Raw genomic sequence first — 23,765 nt, forward strand, 5'->3', positions numbered from 1 at the left:
AAATGTGCACTCATATTAAATGAGTGGTCTGGGAAAGAAAAGAAAAATCAAAGGATAAGGATGCTAGACAAGAATTTATTTAGGAAAAGAATTGTATGGACCTTTCAATGTATAGGGGCCCACGGAAAGCCCTAAGGCCAAAGTTAAGAGAACATCCAATTTCATGCTCCAAATAATTTTACACTCTTTATATAGGCACAGCTATTCACAAGACCTGTAAACATTTCTTATGTGTAATAATAAGAAAAGTGTATACAGCAGCATTACATATCTTATGGCAGTAACAACTCCCACTTGGAGGTGGGAGGTCAGAAGCCCAGTTTAATTTGTAACACAAGTGTCAGTTTGTATACACACATCCCCATAGATGGAGCAGTTTGGCAGTAGTGTGTGTACTGTCTCCTGTGATGACAGATGTAAAAGCTGAAGCAGAAAGACAAGTATGTGCAAATACGGGTAAGGCTTTTCTAAGTCTATCTTTTTACAGTATTTGGTTGAAATACTGGTGAATATATGGCCACATGAACTGGTAAAATTTACTGCTCTTTCATTTTTTATATGGAAATACATAAGGGTTTTTTTCAGTTGTGTAAACTAAGGCACTTGAAGATATTATTCAGCACCTATTATTTTGCATTTCATATATATGCCCCACAAAACTGATAATACAAACAAACTAAAAAAGACAAAACCTTCTGGTAGGTGTTCAAGGAAGCACAGAAATTTGTTATTTGTCATTTACTTCAGTAGGAATTAAGTATAGCTTGAAAAAAGATCATAGTTTGAAGAAAGATAATGTGAATCAAGACTTCTATAGAGTCTGGCATTTAACAGATCTCTTAATAACCCCCCAGCAGCACACACAAGCAGGAAGTGGGCCCTGACAGTGCTTAATTCAGCACTCTGCTCTGTTGGCTCAGGAAGGCACGTGAGCCTTCTCTGTACCTCCACCTGGTGCATGGAGACCAACTCCAGGGCGGGATCACCTGGATTTCCATAGGCTGCTCTGCACCAGAATGTAAACTGCTAGGAGTAACTGGATAAACTGAACTATGATCAAAGCCCTGCACAACCTACAACACCCTCACCCAAATTCTTTATCAAATTTTTCAGTTTTCATTATACTTGATGCTGAAACTAAAACTTTCAAGGTAGTTTAATGCATATTAAAAATATGAAAGACCATTGTTGATGGTGCCCAACATTAGCAAGGCGACTGAGAAAGACAAAGAGATTGCAGCATTTTAGTTAGGATTATGAAGAATATCCTCATGAGCAGAAACTTTGAAAAATCTACAAAAAAGTAGAACTCTAGTTTCTGGATTTCCATTTTGCCACATAAGATCCTTTTGTAGGATATTCCATGGTCAAGGATGATGGTCACGAAATTCCATGATCAAGATGCTCTGCTCATCTGCTGATGAATAATAAATTCTGCCTTGTTAACACAATGTGATCTCTCTTTCCTTTTGGATACAAAATACGTTCTTTATATACATTTACATAACCAAGACCCAAAGAAATTAAGGACAGATGAACATGATCTGCAGTGACAACAGCATAAAGCAGTTTGAAATAGTGGAATGAAAGATATGTCTGACTGTTTTTAAGGTTAACAGGGTCAAAAGAAAGCTTTACAAAGACTTTTGAACTTTCAAGAAAATAAGGAACACAAGGCTCAGAGAACAGAACCCTATACCAAGGCAATAATGTGTTTCTGTTAGGGTACAAATAGCCAGTTCTCCAGGGCCACGGCAGATGGTGTAAAAGAAGATTGAATTAAAGGCTGTCAATTCATTTTTGGCACATGTATGGGGCCAACAGCCACCCCAAAGGAACAGGATTCTCTGATGAATGGAAATGGAACTTATTAAAAGAATTGTCCTATGAACGCAAGAAATGGCACTAAGGTCCACAACATCTCCTGCTCAATTCCCCCCTGCTCAATCCCACACCATGATTGGGGAACTGGCAGACAGAGGAGCTGGCTCTGCAGAGATGAGTCGCTGATAGCTCAGTGGGATCCCACAGCACCTGGTATCATGAGGAACTTCTCACATTACAAAGATTGCAACCTACTTGACCATGGCTTTGGTCTACGTTACATGAGGAATACCAGCCTCTTGACAGAGCATTGGCCCTCCATCCAGGAGTGCAAGTGCTTTTATTTGTGCAGAGGTGCACAGTGCCAAAACAACTTAACTGCCAAGCTTGTTTTGTCTTTCAGTTTCAAGTTACTGGCAGCTGCTAAAGAAAGTCATCTTTTACCTCATCAAAGTTAATGAGCTTTGGCACTACACTCCTGAATGTGGTCATAAAAGTCCTGCTTCTGCCAGTAGCTGTGTTGTTCAGGGGCCTCTCTGCCTGGCAGTGCTATACTGTGGAATCGTGTCCTTTCTGGCTATGACTCATCACAGTCAGTCAGCCACATGGTCTAACTCCCTTTTCAGTTTAAATCAGCTTCAGGTTAGATTTGAGTGACTTAACTATGGGAGGGTTCCTATTGTCTTGTTTCTGCCTTGAGACCTTAGGGAACAAAGCTGAGAGTCAATGTTGGTGTTTATCCATTAGTCAGCTCTAAGTTTTGCTTTGGCAGAGACATAGAGACATCACATAAAGCAGATAAAACACACTGCAGTCCACCACCTCAGCAGGAAGGGGCAGAGGAATTACTTTAACACATAAAAGTAGATAAACCCTTTGCTACATGTGTTTGGTCTGTAGTATAAGTTTGACAAAATGTCTGCCTCTGTTCCTTCCCAGGCTCTGTGTTAATGCTGACACTGACAACAGCTTATGAAGCACGGCTGACACATGAATGGGCTCAGAGGGGGGTTTGGGGCAGGTGCTGCAGGGCTCCAGTGACTTCTGCACCCCCACCCAACAATGCTACTTTCTGTTGTGCAGCTTAAAATTGCAAAAGTCATATGTGATTGGCTGCTCTTTGCCCTCTTTTTTGCCTCCTGCCCTCCCTGCCAGCCAATGTAGGAGCTGCTGATTCAATGCTCCTTCAGCAGCCAACCTCTAAACTGCAATGGTCCCACGTACAGGGGGCTGGCCCCTACCTGCCTGGCTCCTCATTATCTTATCATTGTGCATCTGCTTACAACACACTCCAGGAAACTGGCCCACAACTCTGACGATGCCTCCACAGCACAATCTGAAAGACGCGTTCAGTCTAAATCAGTAGTCAAAAACTGACACGTTCTTGCACCAGAGTTTCACTAGGAACTTACAGCTGCTTCAGGTTTGCCACCTAGACTGCCTTTTAGGAAGCCTTGACAGTTTGCTATCTCTCTGCCAACTTGATCTGAAATTCTGAAATTCAGAGGTGGTAAGATCACAAGGATTAGTTCAGTCTTCTACAGAGATAGTAGTTCAGATTTGCTTGCCCAGCAAGCCTGTGATGCATAACATTATTACTGTGTTTATCTTCCTGGTCTTGACCAGTTTTCACTGGGATAATACGGTTTGACTTCAGGTAAACTAAAAAGCTTAATTAAAATTTGTATTTCTTTTCAAATAACATACTGATTTCAGAAGAATTTCCAAAATAGACCCACTCAGCCCTATTTAATAATTTATAGCAAAAGTTAAATTAAAGTTGCTAACATTATAGAGTAATAAAAGGAGAATGTCTACCCTCCTAGTCAATAACTTCATCTAAAACATACATGTATTTCAAAAATCAAACAGTTGAATTTTTCAATAATTTTAAGCTGCATATTCAACATCCTTGGTACAAGGGTAACAGACACAGAACTGGCAGCAAATAATGATTACAGATGTACAAGAAGAGTTGCATTAGCTACCAGTTCTGTGAATTTACTCCTGTTCACCTGCAAACCTAATATGGCAGAGAAATAGCCAGAGCTGGTTTTGCTCCTCCTCTGCCACCACCAGGAAGAGTTGCATGAGCAGAGGGTTAAGCTCACAAGGCATACTTTCAACTGTGCACAGTATAAGGAAAATCAAGTATAACTTTTTAGTCTTTGCTGGTTTTTTAACAGTGTTTGGAGCTAATGGACTGATTTAAATTTCCTGGTAAATGGCAGCCAGCAAGAACTAAATAGTGTGACAGGATGTGGGTGCCTGAATTTTATCTCCATTTAGCAGAGCACTGGTCTGCACTTAGCAAAGCAGCTCTCAGCTTGCACTGTCAGCAAGCACCTTCCCATTCCCAGGCAAGGCTGCCTGTCAACCCACAAACGAGTAAACTTCCTCACTGAGGTAAGGGGAATGGTGGCAATGTACAGAAGCATTAATACTTCAGCCTGCATTGTTTGACGACACAGAACATTGCAAAACTAAAGAACCAGAAAGTGTAGTTGCCCTAATGATTCTCTTTTTTTCATTTTTAGAGTGCTTTTTTAGCTACAAAGCACAACACAGACAGCCACCACAATGACACAAACTTCATGGTACACTATGAGATGGCAAATATCTAAGACAAAGACTATCATTTCCCTTCTGTGAGCATTGCACAGAATATCCAGAGACTGTCCTGGGCCAGGATGAGTCGAGCTGCCCAGTACAAACATCCAAAGTACTTTTTTCTTTTATCCTTCTGCTATTACTATTTCAAGTATTTTTAACTACTGAAGCTGCATTGATCTAAAGTCCAAAGAGCCACGATTATTAAAATTATGATCCCCTGGCTACCTCTACCACAGCAGCTGATGCTCAGGCAGCTGTTTTGTTGTTTTGTTTGTTTTTTTTTTTTTTTTTTTTTTTAATTGGAATTTCATATCCATAAGTCCTTCAAGAAATCTTGGGTGAATTCCACAACATTCAGCTCTGAAACTTACTTCCTAAAGACAACATCCTGAAGATTTTTTTTTTATAAGCTTATTCATATGCTTTTCTTTCCTAAAAGGAAATCTAGCATTAGTTTAAAAAAAAAAAAAAAAAAAGGCAACAGGTCCCATTTCTGCTCTTCCCCAGTGCTCCCAGAAGCAAACAACTTGTGCTGTTAAACTGCTGGGCCCCCTCCTCACACCACTAACAGATTGTAGCCAACCCTGCCTTCTACTGTTGCCTTATACTTTCCAGCACTGAACAGGAATCTCTCTGGGGCTGACTGCATGAAAACTTGATAAAAAGGCACTTTAGTCTTCACTTTTATTGCTTCTAGTACTTTTTAACAATCTAGCAGACCCATGGAGTTATTCACAGCTTTTCTCATACATTGGAATAATTTGTTAATTAATTATGGCTTATGTGATTTCCTGAATTAATTTCTTCATTTTGGTAATAATTACTTTGAATTTTATCTACAGTAGTAGATATTATCTTTAGTTAATATCACTTTAGATGCATTTTCATCTTCAGAAAACCACTACTACCTACACAAACACTCATAACCCAGCCTTTATTTTTTTCTGACTTTACTGCTCCCTCTCCATTTAGCCTGAGGCACACACTTGCACAGTGTGTTGCCATAATTTCCTGACAGGTTCTAGGATTTCAGTTTATATTTGTATACTTTCTTTCCATACATTTTAAAATGCTTTCTCCTAGAGCTAATTTTTAAACTCTTGTCCCAGAGAAGACTAGAGCTTACATTCTGCAGAAATAGCACTGGGGATTTCAAAGGAGATGTAACTTTTACTGTTTAAATTACACCCTGAAGATAGCATATACTTTCAATACATTGCATTTATGTAACATACTCACATCTCTCACTTTCTAATACTAAGAGTGCATAAATTTTTACAATACTAACTCCAAATACTACTTAAAATACATGGTATATCTCTGCCACTGTCTTAAACTGGGCAAGCAGTCCTTTGGTTAGGTATGCTGAGAGCTTGATATAACTGAGTGAATTAACTCTGTTTCTTTGCAAGCATTTCTTTCCAGACTAACTTAATGGTGTTTGCAGTGAGATTCTACAAATGTGTGCCTTGTCCTCATAAAGAAGAATGCAAACTCAATTACTGTGCACTCCCAAGCACTGGGAATGGAGGATTTTTCCGACCATTAAAACAAATCACTGCATCTGCACATTGTTACCTGTGTTTTTTTTAAAGCAGAATATATTCTCTGTGAAAAAGCATCAATTAAGACATGGCATTAAACCAAGCCATGGGTTGTTTTGGGTAAAACGTGCTGACTCACTACAGCAAGAGCAAATCAATCACTGGAAAAATTACACACTGCCTAAGAGTATGATGAAAGGCATCCAAATGGCCTCAAGTTCCATCCTTCATGCATCAGTAGAAATGGATGAATATCACTATACCAACAATCCTGACAATGCTTCCAAGATTGCAGGTCCAAAGGGAAAGCACCTCCATCTGCCACACTGGCTCTACATGAAGGAAGCCTAAATCTGCAGAAGAGATGGAAGCAGCCACATGTGTCAGGGTGACTTCCTGGACAGCCAGAGGGCTGACAGCCAGGCAAGGATGTCACACCATACTCCTCTCCTACCTTATCATTCTTATGGATTTTTTTTTTAATCTCATAGTTCACATTATTAAGCTTTTTGAAAAGATCTCTATTAATACAGTTTCTCTAATTTACATTTAAAAACCCCTTATTATTAAAGAAAAAATGTATCTGCATAACAAAACTACAAATATTAGAAAACAGCAAAAATCAGTCAATTTCAATAAAGTTGCCCTGACAGATCATAAATGTCAGTGGAAAGAAATACAGAAAATTCATTCTGTTTAATTATTAATCTGCTGACAGCACAAAGGTAGTGCAATGGACCTGGGTGTGTCCTTGAAATGCCTCTAACCTTTGTAAGCAAGAAAGTGGTCAGAATTTGTTTTGCAGAAGATGAACAACCCCTGCATCTCCACAGAATCCTTTGAACCTTCAAGATGTGGAAAATCTGTCTGCTTGGTGTTTAAACCTCTTTTTTTTTTTCCCTGTAGCATGCAGACAACTCCTATCCAAATTGAGAAACTAAGCAATCTTTTTGGCTTCCTCTGTTTTCCTCATAACAAGGCTTCACCTGTGAAGAAGGCACAAGCTGGGCTGGTGCCTGCCAGCTTGATCATTATATTAATAAATCCATCAAAAACAATATTAGAACGACTCACCAGTAAGACTGCAAGCACTGGACAATAAAACAATATTAAATCTAATTCTTTTTAGCAAAGAATCATCAAAGAGCTGAAATTCAGAAAGAATTTTTGATATTAAAACAACAGCAGGAATATGAAAGCAAGTGTACCAATAAAGATAAGGAGTAGAGAGAGCAAGCTAGGATGTATTTGCAATCAAACTGGTTTCTCCTCCAGCAACTGCACTGTGAAGCATCTAGATGGAATGTGTGGTCAAGAAACATCTAACATTTCAAAAACTCAGCATCACACACTGTCAACCATTCCCAGGATTATTATGAGTGAAATCTCCTGTCTCTATATGAGAAGAAGTCATAGGGATTTGGGTTTGAGCTTGTTTTTGAGCCAAAAGCTTTGAAGCACTTTTTGTTCTGAAATGTGGCATCACAGTGAATTTTGTGACAGATCATTTCCCTAATGATCACATTCCCTGCAGTGAGATTTTTGATCTTCCTCCATGACTGCACCAACACACACTCTGCAACACCTTCCACCTCCAGTGAAAAGGCTCTTACAGTCCCTTAGATTGAAAGAGGACTCAAAGAAATGTCTCACTCTGACTTAAGTCCTGGGTCAGGACTCTGCATCACCAGCACAGCTGATATGTTTTCATTTGGGGGTTGGACTTATTTCACAAGAAAGATAGATGGTAACTTCTATACAATCTGCCTCACTAGACCTACCATCATCCTGATCATGTTAATTCTCATTTGCCTCCTGCAATGCCACAATAATTCCAGAACAGAAAATAAATGGAGCTGCTAAACATACTGAGCCCTGCTATAAAATTACTGCGACATCATTGTTATTTCTCTGCTCTTGATTTACTCTTGCTCATGTTCATTAGAAAATGCCACCCTCTGATCTGACCCAACTGTCCAAGCAACCCTTTTATTTGTGCTCAATTTGATACCTCTGACTGGAATTAGGCAGAAATTTTCTGTTGAAGATGACAGCAATCCTCTCCCAGGAAGAAGGATTAATGCCCTCAAGTCCTCCTGCAGTAGTCTTTGCTGAATATCCCATTAAGTTTTTGTGTCCACCCTTATTTGGATGACAAGTACTTTATGCAGAAGATTGACCCAGAATTTCTACAACTGGCTGAGGTGATGTACAGGCCTCCTACCATGCTGCTGATTGACCAACGGGGTTCATTAAATTAATGGTTCATTTCAAGCATTTATCAGTGTTATACTCTCTGTTTAGCTTTTTGCTTCAGTTTGCTGCAAAGTATGTGACTTCCTTTATGAAATTACAGTCACAAACAATCAACTTAGATGTTTGGATTAAAAAATGCTCCTTCTTTTGTCTTAATTTCTGATCCTTTTCTTACTCAGCAAAAGGTCCAGAGCATTTCTTTTTGTTCAGCAGCTTTCCAAATGACCTTTTGGAAGTCAGCTATCTGAATGTTTCCATTTAACACAGAAATAATAACTTTTACTTGGTAAAGTGTAAAGTGTTCTGAGCTCTGTGGAACAGTAAGACATTTAGAAAGGTGCATTGAAGTCCATTTATGAAATAGAAATATTTTATATTAGCTCTATGAGGTGATAATTTGCTACGATGAACAGGTGTGTCCCAAGGTTCTTTTCTTTTGCATTTCCTTTAATAAATAATGTTTACCAGTACTTACTAAAATAAGTATGTGATCTGAATTCTGCCAAAACTTACTTTTCCCTCTAATGTCACAAATATGTTGCAAGGTAATATTGTCATAAAAAATGGTTTATGGGTCTTTTAAGGAAATCACATTTCTTTGTCTCACCTAAAAGATGAAAATGACCGTCACTAACATTTGTTTCACTCAAAACCACTTATATGTATGTGAAGTAATCAAGATTCAGGTACATTCCTGAAAGCAGGAATCTATTCTAAACCCATTGGAAGAACCATTGTGTTTCTAGTTGCATACAGAAACCCACACACTGTAAAAACTGGCAGCCCGTTCATGGCTTCTGAATCCTGGATGGTGTCAATGGGGTGGCCAAGAGATCAAGCCTTGTGTGTCTGGCTTGATAAATGATGTCATTTAAATTCTCTATAAGGAATCCCAAGGAATCTGACCAATTTTAAATAGCGAATAACTCTGCTTTCTTAATGGTATAGATTAAATAAGTAAAACACTGAACCCTTATTAACACTGATTTTAAAGACAAACTCTGTTGTCTTAGGCAAGACTCTCACAATCATGAAAGCTTCTCCAGGTAAGAATCTTGTGAAGAGGTACTATAATCCTTTCTCTGAGCAGAATTCCTCCCCCCACACCTGTAAGAATTGCCTATACTTTTTCTTAGACTGGAAGAAAGAGAATGTTCTGCCTACACTTCCTGGAAAGTATACCTAGGCCTGTGTCTGCTTTTATAAAAATACCCATCAAAGGTCAGGTAATTTTCCATACTCATCTAGAGACAAAGATGCTACCTATCCTGATGAATCAGTTCAAGAGTGCTAGTGCTTTTCCCTCAAAACATATCAGATATAACCACTAAGAAAATGAAGTGCATTATTTCCATGACTGTTTCCAAGCATGCTCAGAACTACAATGTAGCAGATTCCACAGCTTCTTCCACTGTGTCACTCCAATCAGCTCTTCCCTGGCTTTGGAGCTGGTGGCAGGGGACAAGGGGCTGAGCAGGAAATCAGTCAGGAAGGGCTAACTAGACTTCTGCACTAGTTATGACAGCTGTAAGAACGTATGAGTATGGGACACTGAGCACTAGTTTTAAAAAAGAAAAAAGACACTAAAGAGAAAAGGGTGAAAAAAGTGCTATCACTGAAGAAATGCTGGAGATAAACCAGTAGGTTTTCATCCACTTTAGACTAATGCCAAAAGGTGATTGTCCCTGCAGTACTAAATTACTTATTTCATGAGCAACTCCCTGATTTACTGGGAAAAAACAAAAAAACAATTACTTTTAATAAAGTAAAATAACTTTTAGTTGCTGAAGTGTTCTGAGCTGTGTGGAACAGTAAGACATTTAGAAAAGTGTATTGAATTCTATTTAAGAAGTAGAAATATTTTGTATCAGCCATATGAGGTGACAATTTGCTATGATGAACGGGTGTCCCAAGGCTCTTTTATTTTGCATTTCCTTTAATAAATAATGTTTATCAGCATCAGGGCTGCTTTTTATAATAAAATCATACACACATAAGCTGTTCCACAAGTCATTGTCCAGGGAGCAAAGGCAATTACTCAAGAGCTGCCAAATATCCATTTGTATTGGCAATGCAAAGCCCTAGTACTTCTTCCTTTCCTAACACTGCTGAACATCCACAGAGAGGTTTCATTCCATGATCACAGACTGCTCTTTTGGTCCAGCTTAGAACACAGCTCCAGAACACGTGGTGAAGGTGCCTTTCACCTGCAGAGCTGATTCTGTGCTTGAGCCAGGGAGTAAGGGAGGCAAAGAACACTGAGAACAGAGAGATCTCACAGCTAAGTAGGGAAATGGTAGCTGAGGTAACAGGATTAATATTCCAGCTCTCATCACAGAATTCTTGTATGATGTTACAAAATGTACTCACACTAAATTTTACATGCAGCAATCATTAATAATGGGTCTGCATTTAACAGGTTCTTAATTATACCAATCTGACTGACAGAAGTGGTGACCTTTCAAAACTGAAAATTAATCTGAGACAAGCACCCGCTCTCCTTAAAGCACTCCTAACATCAGTTAATTTTTCTGATTATTAGACTGATCTTCTCTTTGGACCATATTATCATCACAAGTATGAAAAATCCATGTGTGTAGCACTTAGCTAGAGAAGATGAGCAGCAGCTTCAAAAAACATAAAAAGAAACAAGTATTTCTACCTGTAGAAAGTTTTCAGTAGCAATTCTGTAAATATGGCCTGAATTGTACATTGAGCAACACAGATATAAAACAGTGAACAGATTTTCATTCTCTTCACAGAAAAGAAAATACAGTAGAGGAAAAACCTCTTTCTGAAGTTCTGAAGAACTTCTTTCAGTGAAGACACTGATTGCACCCACCACCACTGGTATCAGCCATATGTCAGCTTTATCACTCTATCATTGCAGTGCTTTTCAAAGACTACCTTAGAGATCTAAAGCAATTTTTAAAAAGTGTGTAGGGTTACTGTGCCTGCTTCCTTCCCCCTATGGTTACTCATTATCTCAAGGAAAGGCTGTCATAACAGACAGATCAGGTTTTACAGAAAGATTACATTAATAAACAGTTATCACACACATATTACACAATACAACTCCATTCAAGGCTCTGCTTACACCTGTATCTTACGATCAACTACTGCATTTGCAAACAGAGCCATTCCAAACACTTAATGCTTCATAACAAAACTTTTTCACTCAAACCTGCAGCCATCTAGAACCCATAAGTCCTTATGACCATGAAATCCTACACCGCAAACTAAAAACAATCAATTCCACAAAAAACAAACCAAAACCCCCATCCCTCTGTAGTGTTCAGTAGATATCTGTAAAAAGATATTCTCTACTGTATCCAGGTCACACTTGAATTAATTATCTCCAGATCTTGTATCTACAGAATTCACCCTCTGATAATCAGGAAACATTATTATTTCTTTGCAGTCTAAATAAATCAGTTAGGTCAATTACATGTCAAAATTAATTTATTATAATTATTACTATTTAGGAGCACTTAGATATGAAAGTGTTGAATGCAATCTAAAATTTTTTTGAACTGAAGAGATGTGGAAACTCTCTTCCACAGCCAGATGCTGTTCATGTTAGCTCACCTCCTGCAGGTCGAGGAACAGCTACAAGAACTGAGAATCAGGAGGGTGGGATTACATGCTCTCCCATACAAGACAGTGAATGTGTGTGTGTGTGTTTGTAACACATCATCCACACACTCTGTTGTTTGTTTACTTTATTTCACTCACTAGTGGGAGAACGCAATATGTTTATGAAAGGATTAAACAGCTGGAGAAAATAATCATTGCAAATACATGTAGTGCCTTTGTATGTGACCTGATTTTTTTATTGTTTCCACACAATAAAAGAGAAGAGCTGTGGAACACCTTTTTACCCACAGTAGTTTTATCATTAAGTGTTATCTTCCAGGAATACTTACACCAGTTGTTGCCATGTATAAAGGTTTTAAGAGCACAATGTGATGATATGTGCAATACATGGGCCTGTGTAGGACAGTTGACCTTGAATCTTGGGAATAATTTATTGCATGCTGCTTGGAATGAGGTGTTGTATGTCCCTTTCTCAGAAAAGGAAATAAATAGCTCAAGGGATTATGCAAGTTCTTTGGCTGGCCACATATGCTGCTATCACTTTTTCCATTATCAGTCTTTCCTCTCACTTCTATATTATCCCCTTTTAAGAAATATCCATGTTGCCATCTTATTGCAAAGGTTTCATACCTTCTTGGTGATTTCTCATGAGCATCTCCTCACAGCACTGACTCCTTCTTCTTCTCAGCACAACCAACAAACTCCATCTCCCCTGCTCAACCAGCCAACCTACTCTTTTACAATACCGTCCCTAACTGGATCCAGCTGTGGCCTGTTAAGGGCAGGCCAGTTCCTAATGCTTGGTAATTAACACAGCTGTAACCCCTTAGGGGTGAGATTACCTTCACCACTATCTCTATTCTCCTACATTCTATCCATCCACATATCCATGCTGTCCAGAATCAGAAATCCTTTGAGGACCAGACCATACTTCATCCTACATTTGTCCAGCACCTGGCCCAGCAAGACCACAGCTATGGAAAATAGCCCTCCTATAAACAAAAAAGTAAGACAGTCACAACTGCACAGAGGACCAGCTCCTTCCTGACTTTCCAAGTAGCTCTTTCTTTCCTTTCCAAGTATTCACAACTTTAGAAAAACTTTCAGAAAATATTAACTTGCAGCTGAACACTACAATTTTTCACATTGTCTCAGTAACCAACACATGGAGGTCTCTGAAAATCTGATCATTTTATTCTATGTAAAAACAATTCCCAAGTGTTTTGGAGCTTACAGTCAAAGCCATGGATATCTCTTCCAAATAGCTTTCTCAGGGCAGCTAACAGGAACTTGGAGTTCAAAGACCCCCAGTAGGTTTAAAGGGAGGGAAAAAAAAAGCAAACAAAAAACCCGAAAACCCAAACCAGCAAAACCAGAAAGATAAAATAAATTCTATAAGACACTTAAAAGCCTTTTCACTGACATCAGGATTGAGGTGAGACTGAGGTGAGCAGCAATTATATTGTGAAGAAAAACAGAGAGCATCAGCTGCAGTGAGAGCAGCTGAAAATGGCATTTCTGACATGCATTTTGTTATGAAAATGTCTTCCTTGCTTGGTGAAGGGTGTGGTTTTTAGAAGCATGGTTTGCAAGCAGTCCTTCCCTTGCCATCAAAGGCACCCTTCTGCAATGACGACACACTTGATGACATCCACATTGTAAATGGTTTTCTTTCCAATATTAACACGAAAACTTCAACCAGCTACTACACCAAACATTTGTCTGTTTATTCAGGGCAGTGCAAAACTGCATCTTAGCAGGCCATTGAGCCCAGAATTCATTACAGGAGGAAGACAAATGCAGCTGGTTTTTTTTTTTTTATTAACTTTTGGAATAACTGATCCACATATCTTGGCATTTTTCTCCTGAACTGTTCTATAATTTATAATTAATGCATCATGTGTTGATTTAAAAGGCATCTGTAGGTGAGTTCCATAACTGTACACTTCTATAAATAATATCTCACTACATATTAAAACTTAACTATTTTATTACTTCTAAATCCTCATGGCCAAATCGACCAGTCTGCAGAAAAGTAAAAAATGCTAAATTTGGCAAGCCAAACAACACAGGATTTTATGAAAGTTTCATGTCTGAGTATTACAAAGCCCTGATCCGTTACTGTCAAGGTTAAACAACTCTTTACAGAATTCATATTCATATCCTTGAGCTGCCTCCCTTGTTTTCAGCACCATTCCACTGTAAACCTTCTAAACTGTAGAGAGGAAGCTGGCACTGGGTTGAACTGTTATTATTCATACATTTTTTTCTAAGAACAGGAATATCGGATGTCTCTCAGAAACGTTTCTTTCTAAGTCATTTCATTAGCAGACAGACAGCAAAATCAGAAATGCTACTAATGTCTACTAACACATGTTTCTTTCTGCTCTTTCACATCTTTCCCTCAAACTTCAACCACATTTCTTACCTCAGACTAAGACACCAGACTGCAGGTGTGTGCAGGATGTAGAAAGATCTTTCACTTCTGTTGAGGCAGCACAGTTGAGCACAGCAGCATTAATGAAGCTGCAAACCAAGTCAAGCTTTTTTCTGTACTTGTTAGACCGTCTGAGGTATCCCAAATATTACCCTTCCATTCACACACATTGCACAGGCATGCATATGCACAGACTGTTCACAGTAATATTCACAGAAAATTCACAGTATTTTGGGAGGGGGGACCTTGTGTACTGCATACAAGAGATCTAGGGCAATAATCTCTTACTGTCATCAGGGACCAAGTTAAAAAAAAAAAAAATCCACATAATTTAAGAAATATGTGTTTCACTTAAAGTCTTCCAAGAAAGTATGATATGAATAAAGAAATCCTCCAGATACTCTATCCAAAACTCATTAAAACTGGAAGATTTCTCAGAGGTGTATACACATGTGATTTTGCATTAATTTTAGATATCAAAGGTCTATCTTAAGAGGTTAATCAAACTGCTGCAGTAGCAGCACTGGTTATCTTTGCTTTGGTTATGTGAGTGTATGATTTTACATTATATGCTGACAAAGTCAACTTGGCCTGCACTTCTCTAGAACAGTTGTTCAGGTTTATAACTGCTACCACTGAGACTCCTAAAACACCTAATTTACTAGACAGGCTTCCTCTTGTATTTACCCTTAGGTGTGGAGGATTCTTTATAACATAAATCTTTTTGCAGCTGTGGTCTGTTTAGCACACCTCAGGTCATCCACAGACACAGGACGTAAAAGGCTGGTGGTCCTGTTCTGGTGTCTCAAGAACTCATTGACCAGCTTCAGATATTTTCACCCATTAATGGGTAAAATAGAGACCACAGTTGATGTGATCATGTTTTACAGAATTCCAGATTTGCTAGGGTTAAGCACAGTATGGGTTATGTTCTTACTCAGCACAAAACTATTGGCTCCTCATTGACCTGCGCCTTAGGACTGAGAAAAAGGTATAAATTTATGTACAAGTCATATGCTCCATGCTTGTGCTTTCTTTCTTCAGATACTCTACCCAAAATACTTTAATACTACAGCCAGTTTCATCACATTAATTGGTGGTAGTTTACATGTTGCAAGACACAGGCATACCTGTAAACATTTAAGGAATTAGGACTCTACATTTTCGGCAAGGTAAGTGTTACTATCTTCAGCTTGACAGATGATGGAACTGAAGTCTGAAGAAATGAAAGCAACACTTCACACCAGGAGTTTCTGAGACAGCCTAGACTGCATCTTACTTCTGTCTCTTAGATCTTATTCTAGAAGCCTAACCCTGCTTTGTCATTTATCTTACCCTATTTTTCCCCTACATAAATCTTAACTTACAAGCCTCCAGAAACAACTATCTTAAATATGCAATTCAGTTTTGCAGTGTATATGATTATCTGGAAAGGCAATACTAACCCTATATTTTTGTAACATCTCACCTGACGTTCTGTATTATATACTTCTCTGAGTGTAAAATCTTTCAGCTCATATAGGACATATGCACCAGTTAACGAACTACTATTTCCTTATACATTTTACAAAGAGCTTCATTGTATGGGTTCGTTTTTCCATTAGACAGCTATTTTGATTATTTCTCTTACTGTCAGGAAAAGAATCTATTTCAAAAGGCAATTAAAAATATTCCTCCGTGGAGTCCACATTTTTTGAAACAACAAAAAAGTCATTCATGCCCTAAAAAAGGTACCTCTAGAGCTCTTTGCAAGGCAGTGGGATTATGAATGAAGAACAGACAGATTGTGAGAGAAGTCTTTGAAACTAAAGAATAGAAACCTAAGCAAGCAGGCCAGCCGAGAAGGCACTGACACAGAGGGAATAACTGCAAGAACAGTACTGCAAAGTAGTGGTATAAAAGAAAAGAAGTGGATCCTGTTAGCTATACAACACTATGGCTAATATAAGCTAGCACTGAAGTGCTCACAGCTAGTTTCTAAAATCCTGGCATTGAAGGCCCCAAACTGCTTTACTTGAAAGGGAAAAAAGCCTAGAAATAGATAAAATGCTGTAACAGTTACTGAAACACCAGTGAAAAAGACCTGTTTGCAAGTGCATGGATAGACTGGAAATACATCAGGACATGCAGGCTAAAAGAACAGTCAAGTTGCAGGGAAATAAACAACTTTTGTAACTGTATCTGTTATTTGAATCTTGATATTTACAAGAGGAAGTCGGAGTCAGAGTTTTGCCACTCCTTAAAACATCTCACCATTTTGTTTTTTGGGGTTTTTTTGTGCACAGCAGTGCTTCAGGGCCTAAACTCAGCTTTGAAGAGAGTCAACTACTTCCTCCAAAATATACTGGATGCACTTCATGGGTTTGTCTGAAAAAAAACTTGCTTGATTTCTGTTATATATGATTTAAGATAAATCAGTGTGAACAATGGGTATCTCAGGAGGATGCAGAAAGCAGCAGAGCTCGGGGACAATCGCTGTCTCGCAGGCAGAGCTGGCAGTCACAGTGCCAGCAGCCAGCTGGGTGAGCCCATCTGCTCCGAGCAGGCACAAACACCCGGCCCAGCCCTGCCTAAGCCATGTGCTCCTGTAACACACAGCCTCTGCTGGGGCTCAGAGGAACTCACAGCCACACAGCTGAACTCTTGCTAGCAAGCCTTGTCCAGCACTTCACACCTTCCTGTAGCACTTCTCACTCCTCTGCTGTCTTGGGTTCCACTTCGGCAGCCACCCCCGTGCCGTGCTCTCCCCGCTTTGGTTCTCACCCTGGCACTGGCAGCAGAGGAGGAACAGCCCCCCAGAGAAGGCAGAATGACTAAGTCAGCCCTTCACAGGGGGCTGTAGAGACACTTGAGCTAACCACACCAGGTAGCTGACTGAGTACAGAAAGTCAAGCCATGTCAGCTGACTTCACCGTGGGTGAATTTCTTCTGCCTTCCTGGTGGACCAGATTTATGCTTATGAATATTAACTGTTAAAGTACATTGAGAATGTAAACAGAATGAACATTTCCATGGCTTGCTGTTCTCTCCTAGCTCCCAGCAAGATACAGTCAATACCACAATGCAGCTGCACAGCAAAGGAAAGCAGAATGTATACAATATATTCCTATCTTCAGCGTAGAGACTGCTGCTGGTTTAATGCATACACATGCTACTGGACTAGCAGGCAGTTCTGAAGATAGATCATGGGAGTCAGAAAAACAGAGCTTGATTCCTGACACTCAGCACATTTGGAAAGTCACTTCATCCTGTTTCCTCCCCGCATTTCTTCAGCCTTATTTCATTCTATATGCAGTGTTTCTAACATTGTTGCTGTTGATTTGTTTCTCAGAACCTTAATATATAAATATAAGTTCACCAAATTGAAACTAAAGGAAGTGGTTCCAAATACCAAGCCACCAAGAGCTGGACACTCTTTAGAACTGGTTTCTGCATGACAGTTTTTTTAGCTTTAGTTCTACACTGGTAAAAGATTCTTAGTACATCAATATACTGATGTGAGTGAATAAAAATGACTAGAACATGTATTTTCCCTGCTATGTAAGAAAGACCCACTAGTCCAGAACCACCAGAACCAATGTCTCTTGCAAAAAAAACATCAACAGATATACCTATAGCACATCCACAGCACAGCCATCTGCTTATGTTTGAACAGGTCTAGGTTAATGAGTAAAAAAAAAAAAAAAAAAAAAAAATCACATATTTAGTCCAAATCTGTATCTAATTTCACTCCAGAAACCAAGTTGTTCAGCCAGAGTTCTGCTGAGCTCCAACCAACTTGTGTTCTGCCTGTAGCTTAGGTATGACACCATAATGAAACTGCACTGCTTCCAGTTCAGCAGTTGTTTGTGTCTGGCCAGCCCGGGGAGCGAGCAGAACTGCCAGCCACCTGTGTGCACGCCACTCCCTGCCTCCAATCACTGGGAATAAAGCACTGGGATGGTGCACAATGTGTAAAGCAGGCAATTTGTTGTAAATTGTTAAGAGGTCCCTGAGTGCAGGACTCTGGGGTGTGCATTTCTGAAACCCTCGAGTGCACCACTACAACAAAAAAAACCAGTACCAAACAGAACCTGCAGTGGGGCATCTGTAAGAGGACAGCATCAGTGGTGATGCTCTTCACTTTCTTCTACCTTAATATACATTCTCCTGCCAGAGAAATTCCCTTTGTACTTTATCCTACACATAAAATTAACTCAACCCATGATTTTTCTCACTTTTACTCTTCCACCCAGTCCCACTGGGAGGCAGTGAGCATGCAGCTGTGTGAGCTGTGTTGCCAGCTGGGGTTAAACCACAACAGTTCATTTTGATGCCCAACGTGGGGCTCAGAAGGTTCGAGATAACAGCTTTGATTGGAATGTGTTAGATGGAATGTATAGCTGTTATTGCTCTTTGGCTGCTCCTGTGCTTGCCCTGGGCCCAATGCCTTACAGTACATTAGTGTTGTGCTCATCTGTGGCTGCTTTTTGCTTTCCCTCTGTTGTGCTGCTGATCCCCTCACTCTGCTGTGCTTGAGGACATTTTGAGGTGATGCACAGGGACTGGCACATGGCCAGGGCATGGCTGCTGTTTCTGTGCTGCTGTACTGGACACACTGGAACTCCAGAGTGAGCTTGAGTCAAAGGGACTGTGACCTGTGGGTGAGTCCACGTGGGAGCAGGATATCCTGAAGCTTCTCTGGCCATGAATAAGTCCATGCCAAAGCAGGTAATCTGGGAGTGCCTGTGGCCGTGGCTGTGTCAGTGCCACAGCAGGGGCGCCCCTGAAGGAGTCAGGGCCCAAGGGCAGCTCCGTGATGCAGCAGGTACAGCTTGAAGCACCAGTGGCTGTTCATGGGGCCGTGCTGGAGCACCTCAAAGGGTGTGGCCATGGATAAACTCACAGCAGAGCAGGAACACCCTGCAGGGACTGCAGCCAGGAGCAAGGCCAGGTTGGGCAGGTTTCCTTTCTGAGGGGACAGCAGCTGTGGGTGAGGCCGCGCTGGAGCAGGTTATCTCCAAAGGCACTGAGGCCCATGGAGAGGGCTGTGCTGGAACAGCCACCCCTCAGAGGCCCTGTGGCTGGGGTAAACCCATACACCAGCAGGTGTGTGCCTGAAGAGACTGCCTCACAGACAAGGCTCCACTTGGAGTACATACAACCCTAAGGGACTGCAGTCTATGGGTAAATCCAAGCTGGAATAAGGGCAAGGGGAAGAGTTCATTGCAATGTTAAACCCGATAGGGAGTGGGTAAGAGATTGTAGTAGAAATACCTTTAAATTGTTCTAACCCATGATTTGAATTGCATGTTATAGGAATTACTATAACAAGAACCACCCAAACCTATAGAGGAAAAGACTTACAAGAAACAGAGCAAGTGCATCAGGAGCCCAAACTGAGCTGGCTTTGGTGCCCAATAACCACAAAACAAACCACCTCTCCTGTCCTAAGTATCACCACAACACAGAGCCCAAAGTCATGGACTAAATGCATTCAATGGATGTGTGGTGGACATGAACACTTTGCAGTGGTATCTGTGTATTACATCAAAGGATAGGAAGTCAGGTGGTGGTTATCTATCTCTATTATCAACATGGTTTTCAGCACAAACCCATACTAGCTACTGTGTCCAAAATTAACACTATCCCAGACAATACCAGCACAGTGTGCCTGCTGAAGCTTGATACTTTTAACTTGGGGAAAAAAAAAAAAAGTCACACCCCGAACTATCAAGCAATTATTTAGTTTCCTGAAATAAAGGAAGTGGCTCAAAAGTGAGTAAAAGCTTTTGAAAGCTGTCAAATTGCTAAAACTTTAGTGGAGGAGGGGGGAACTTGAAATAGTGATCTAATGGAAACAGTGCTTGTTCTGCAAGCATTTCTTTTTTCTAAAGGGAAGCAAAGGTGTTTTTTCTGACTTTTTTTGGCTTGGGTTAGGGGTTTTTGGGGGAGGGATTTGGGGTATTGGTCAGTTTTTTGGGGTGTTTGATTACCACTACATATCTTTTTCTTATCAGAAAAATTAGTTGGATACATGCTTTGTATTTGAGGGATTTACACAGTGAAAAGGCCTTTATGCAGACTCTAACTTCTATTTTCTTTAGTTTCATGTAGTTTGATGCTCTTAAATGTGGCTTGTCGATTACTGGAAATAAGTGATGTTCTATAGGATATCTGAGCTTGTGGAGGAAGTAAGACAACCTTAAAATTTCTCCTGCTAAGTTTTCAAAATCACTAGGTACAATCAGCTGCTGGAAAATAATTTTGGTAATAACAAAAGAAGTCCAAATGCCCACCAAACTCTTACAATCAAGTGCCTGAAAAGTGATTGCCATAAAGCCAAAGCCTATGCCACCCTTTTGAGATGCTGCTCCTCCATTACAAACCCCTCCCTAGCAGACTGCCCAGTGTCCCTTGGGCACAAGGCAGAGCAATCTGCACAGCAGGTATGAAGTAAAATGGCTCTGTCACCCTGAGAGGAGATGCAATCTCTGTGCCAAACGACATCATAAAAACAAGGTCTCTGATGTTGTGTACTTGATATTACAGCATAAGATTTAATTGATTTAAGTGTAGTAGAGAGGAGTTAAAATATTTCCTTGAGGCTCTTCAGTTTAGAAAATGTAGACAGGAACTGGCTCAAGTCAGACTACTGTGTGTGAACACAAAAAAACAACTATTACTTGAAATAAAATGCTACTACTCATTTATCTATCTTCCAGCCCTCTCTGTCAGCTAAGATGTTGACTGACTGTGGAGGTGGCTGAGAGAGCAGACAGTAACCTGCCTTTTCTGGAGAAAAGGTAGCAGTGGGAAGTCTCAGAAAGACTTATAAAATGGAAAGTAGGACAGCAGATAAAAAAAAAAAGTCAGGAAAACCAAGAGATTTTGTTCTTTTCCTCTACAGTGCAGCATTCACTTGTTTTCTTATAATCTCCAGCAGCTATCAACCAGATTTATGCAGTGCTGTCTCTGTTCACAGACTTTAAGGGACAAGAGAGCTAACGCTCAGGCTTCAATGTTCAAATGTTCTTAGCTGGTTATCAACTAAAGACAGATCATTTTGGTGCTTATAGTATAAACCTGGAGTTACTATAGTGACAAGAGGGTAGAAGCATGAATAAAATCAATGTAAATGAAAAGAGATTTCAGCCCTCCATATAACTCGCTGCCATTTCAGAAAAAATATTTCAAGCCACTTTGTGTCTGCCATCAACTATTCCAAATTACATTACCAGCTAAACTGATGGAAGATACATACACATAAAATATTGCATTTTCTTCTGAAGAAAATATTTTCTTGAACATGGATACTTTTTTGACTTTACATTAAGTATTACCTCAGGACTAACTGCTTTTCATGCTACTCTCTTTATCTGTAACATCTAACATGTTTTGCAAGATCATCCTCTTCAGCTCTATCCTTCTCTCAAAAAGTCAAGCAACAAATTCAGCAGCAGTGGGGTAATTAAATAGTCCAAAGACTATTTAAGGAGCAGTTTTTACAAAATAAAAAAGAATGTTTTACAAAATGAGTAATTTACCAATAGTAGAGATTCATTTACAACTTTTAGAACTTGTTACTAATCACCCTACAGTAAAAAAATCAGAACTGGAGGAACCGTAAGCAGATTCTGTGATCAGGGAGTGGCTAATATTGATGGGAAGACCTTTTTCTTGAAGGATTTCAACACAGAAAACCAGTACTATATCATGAGATGAAGCTGAACATGAAAACTACATGGAACAGGTTTATATAAGACCTAAATGTATTCTTTTTCAAATTCAGCTACAAATGTCGTTTGGTTTTTTTTAATGGTTTGTATAACTCTCACATGGAACCACGCGGGAGACATTTTAGCGTAGTACATGATGCACCAGTCTTCCTGACCTAGGTTCTTACACCATTGCATGCAATTGTACTCTAATTTCTGAGCCAAGATGGTATTTCTGCACTTTGCAAGGCTTTTCACTGGTTTTACATCTACAGAGGATATTGAGGGATCAAAATGAGAGAAAGAAAGATCAGTTGTGACCTACCTTTGAGAAAAGCATCCTGTCCCAGAAATGCAACACCAAATGCTAAGAGTTTAAGCCACAAAAACATGGTTATTTCTGGAAATCAGGCGTATCCTTATGAAACAGCATGTGTCTCTCTCTGGAAAGCAAAATAAATGTTATCTGTCTGCAAAAGAATTTCTTCAAAAAAGTTGAACCCAGAAGGAGACTAACTAGGCACATACACTGCACTGCCTGCTTATCTGAGAAGGAGTTGCTTCCTCTGTTACCCTAACTAACCACTCGCAAACTCGCAATGCACTGTAGTGATGTCAGAGACAATTACTTCTTCAAAAAAACTTCTTTCAGTTTCCAGGAAGTCAAAGGGGTTTTTCTTAGGTTCCTGCAGTAATACTTAGCTTCCTTAATTCAACTAAAGTAGATTATTTTCAGCTATTTCTTCCTTTGTACTTAGGAGCTACACAAGACTCACTTTTCATAGGACTGGATTTAGCAAAGTCTTTTTTTTTCCTTCATATGCACTTTTCTGCACACATTCACTGATTCCCATATATGTTATGTATGTTTCTTGAGATTTCTGTTGAGAGAAAGAGAAACTCTAACCACCAGTCACCAAAACACTTGTTTTGACAACAAGGCCTTCATAAAAATGCATCCTCAGGTGAAGTAAGTGATGATGAAATTAAAACCATTTAAACATGGGGTTGAACTAGATGATCTCTAGAGGTCCATTCCAGCTCTCACTATTTTGTGATTTGGTGGGATATATTTCTGAATCCTTCTACAAGGATATTCTTCTGGGTATGACAGTCATACACAACAAATGGAAAGAGGCAGTTCAGTTCTGTTTTCTGTAATGTTTAGAATTGGAGAACTCAATACAATTCTTTACCATGATAGTGCAAGAGGAATGTTGTCGCTTTCATGGACTTAATACAAGGTACAGCAAAGACATTTTCCCTCACTGCATGCAGTGAGACACTTCTCAACAACCTGGTAACAAATGTCCCTTATATAGTAGACTACAAGGGGAAGAAATGCTCGATTGCTTCTCTTATTGAAGATCTCCAAGGTTCTAAAAGAACCAGCAGAACCCTGTCATAAGACAGATAAAGAAAGGAAGAGACTACTTTTGTGCTGCCTATTTGTAAGTCCTTCAGGCTTCCTAAGCAATACACAGGAAAAAGTTGCACAAATTCACAAAATAATTCACAAATGACATGACTGATTCAAACTCCTCATGAGATTAAATACATCTTCTACAATTTTGAGTCAAGTCTTACAGCACAGGCCAAAATCTCAGCTTTCATTAAGCAGTATGTCAAAGCGGCTGTAATAATAATTATACTGTAAATGTGTTCAGAACAAAACTGATCCAATGATATTGCTCTGACACTCCAGAGATTCCAATTTTGATATCAAATAACTTCATCATCCTGGAGTTGTCATAAATTAAATTTGTACTATAGCCATACATATACAGCCCTGGCATC

The 23,765-nt window shown here is 39.6% G+C and overlaps 1 protein-coding gene across 4 annotated transcripts in view; it reads right to left on the reverse strand.

Annotated features, from left to right (window-relative positions):
* Positions 1–23,765, reverse strand: part of PTPRC (protein tyrosine phosphatase receptor type C) — a 73,506-nt gene that overhangs the window by 35,944 nt on the left and 13,797 nt on the right. For 2 of the 4 annotated variants that reach the window (XM_041479648.1, XM_041479647.1), the window contains exon 1: positions 22,294–22,480. In XM_041479648.1, the coding sequence (XP_041335582.1) occupies positions 22,294–22,360 (67 nt within the window). In that variant the 5' untranslated portion in view covers positions 22,361–22,480. The other 2 variants (XM_041479646.1, XM_041479644.1) reach the window with 2 other exon arrangements.

Source organism: Pyrgilauda ruficollis, unplaced genomic scaffold (assembly GCF_017590135.1).
Source record: "Pyrgilauda ruficollis isolate IOZ18807 unplaced genomic scaffold, ASM1759013v1 scaffold49, whole genome shotgun sequence".
Classification (NCBI taxonomy): Eukaryota; Metazoa; Chordata; class Aves; order Passeriformes; family Passeridae; genus Pyrgilauda; species Pyrgilauda ruficollis.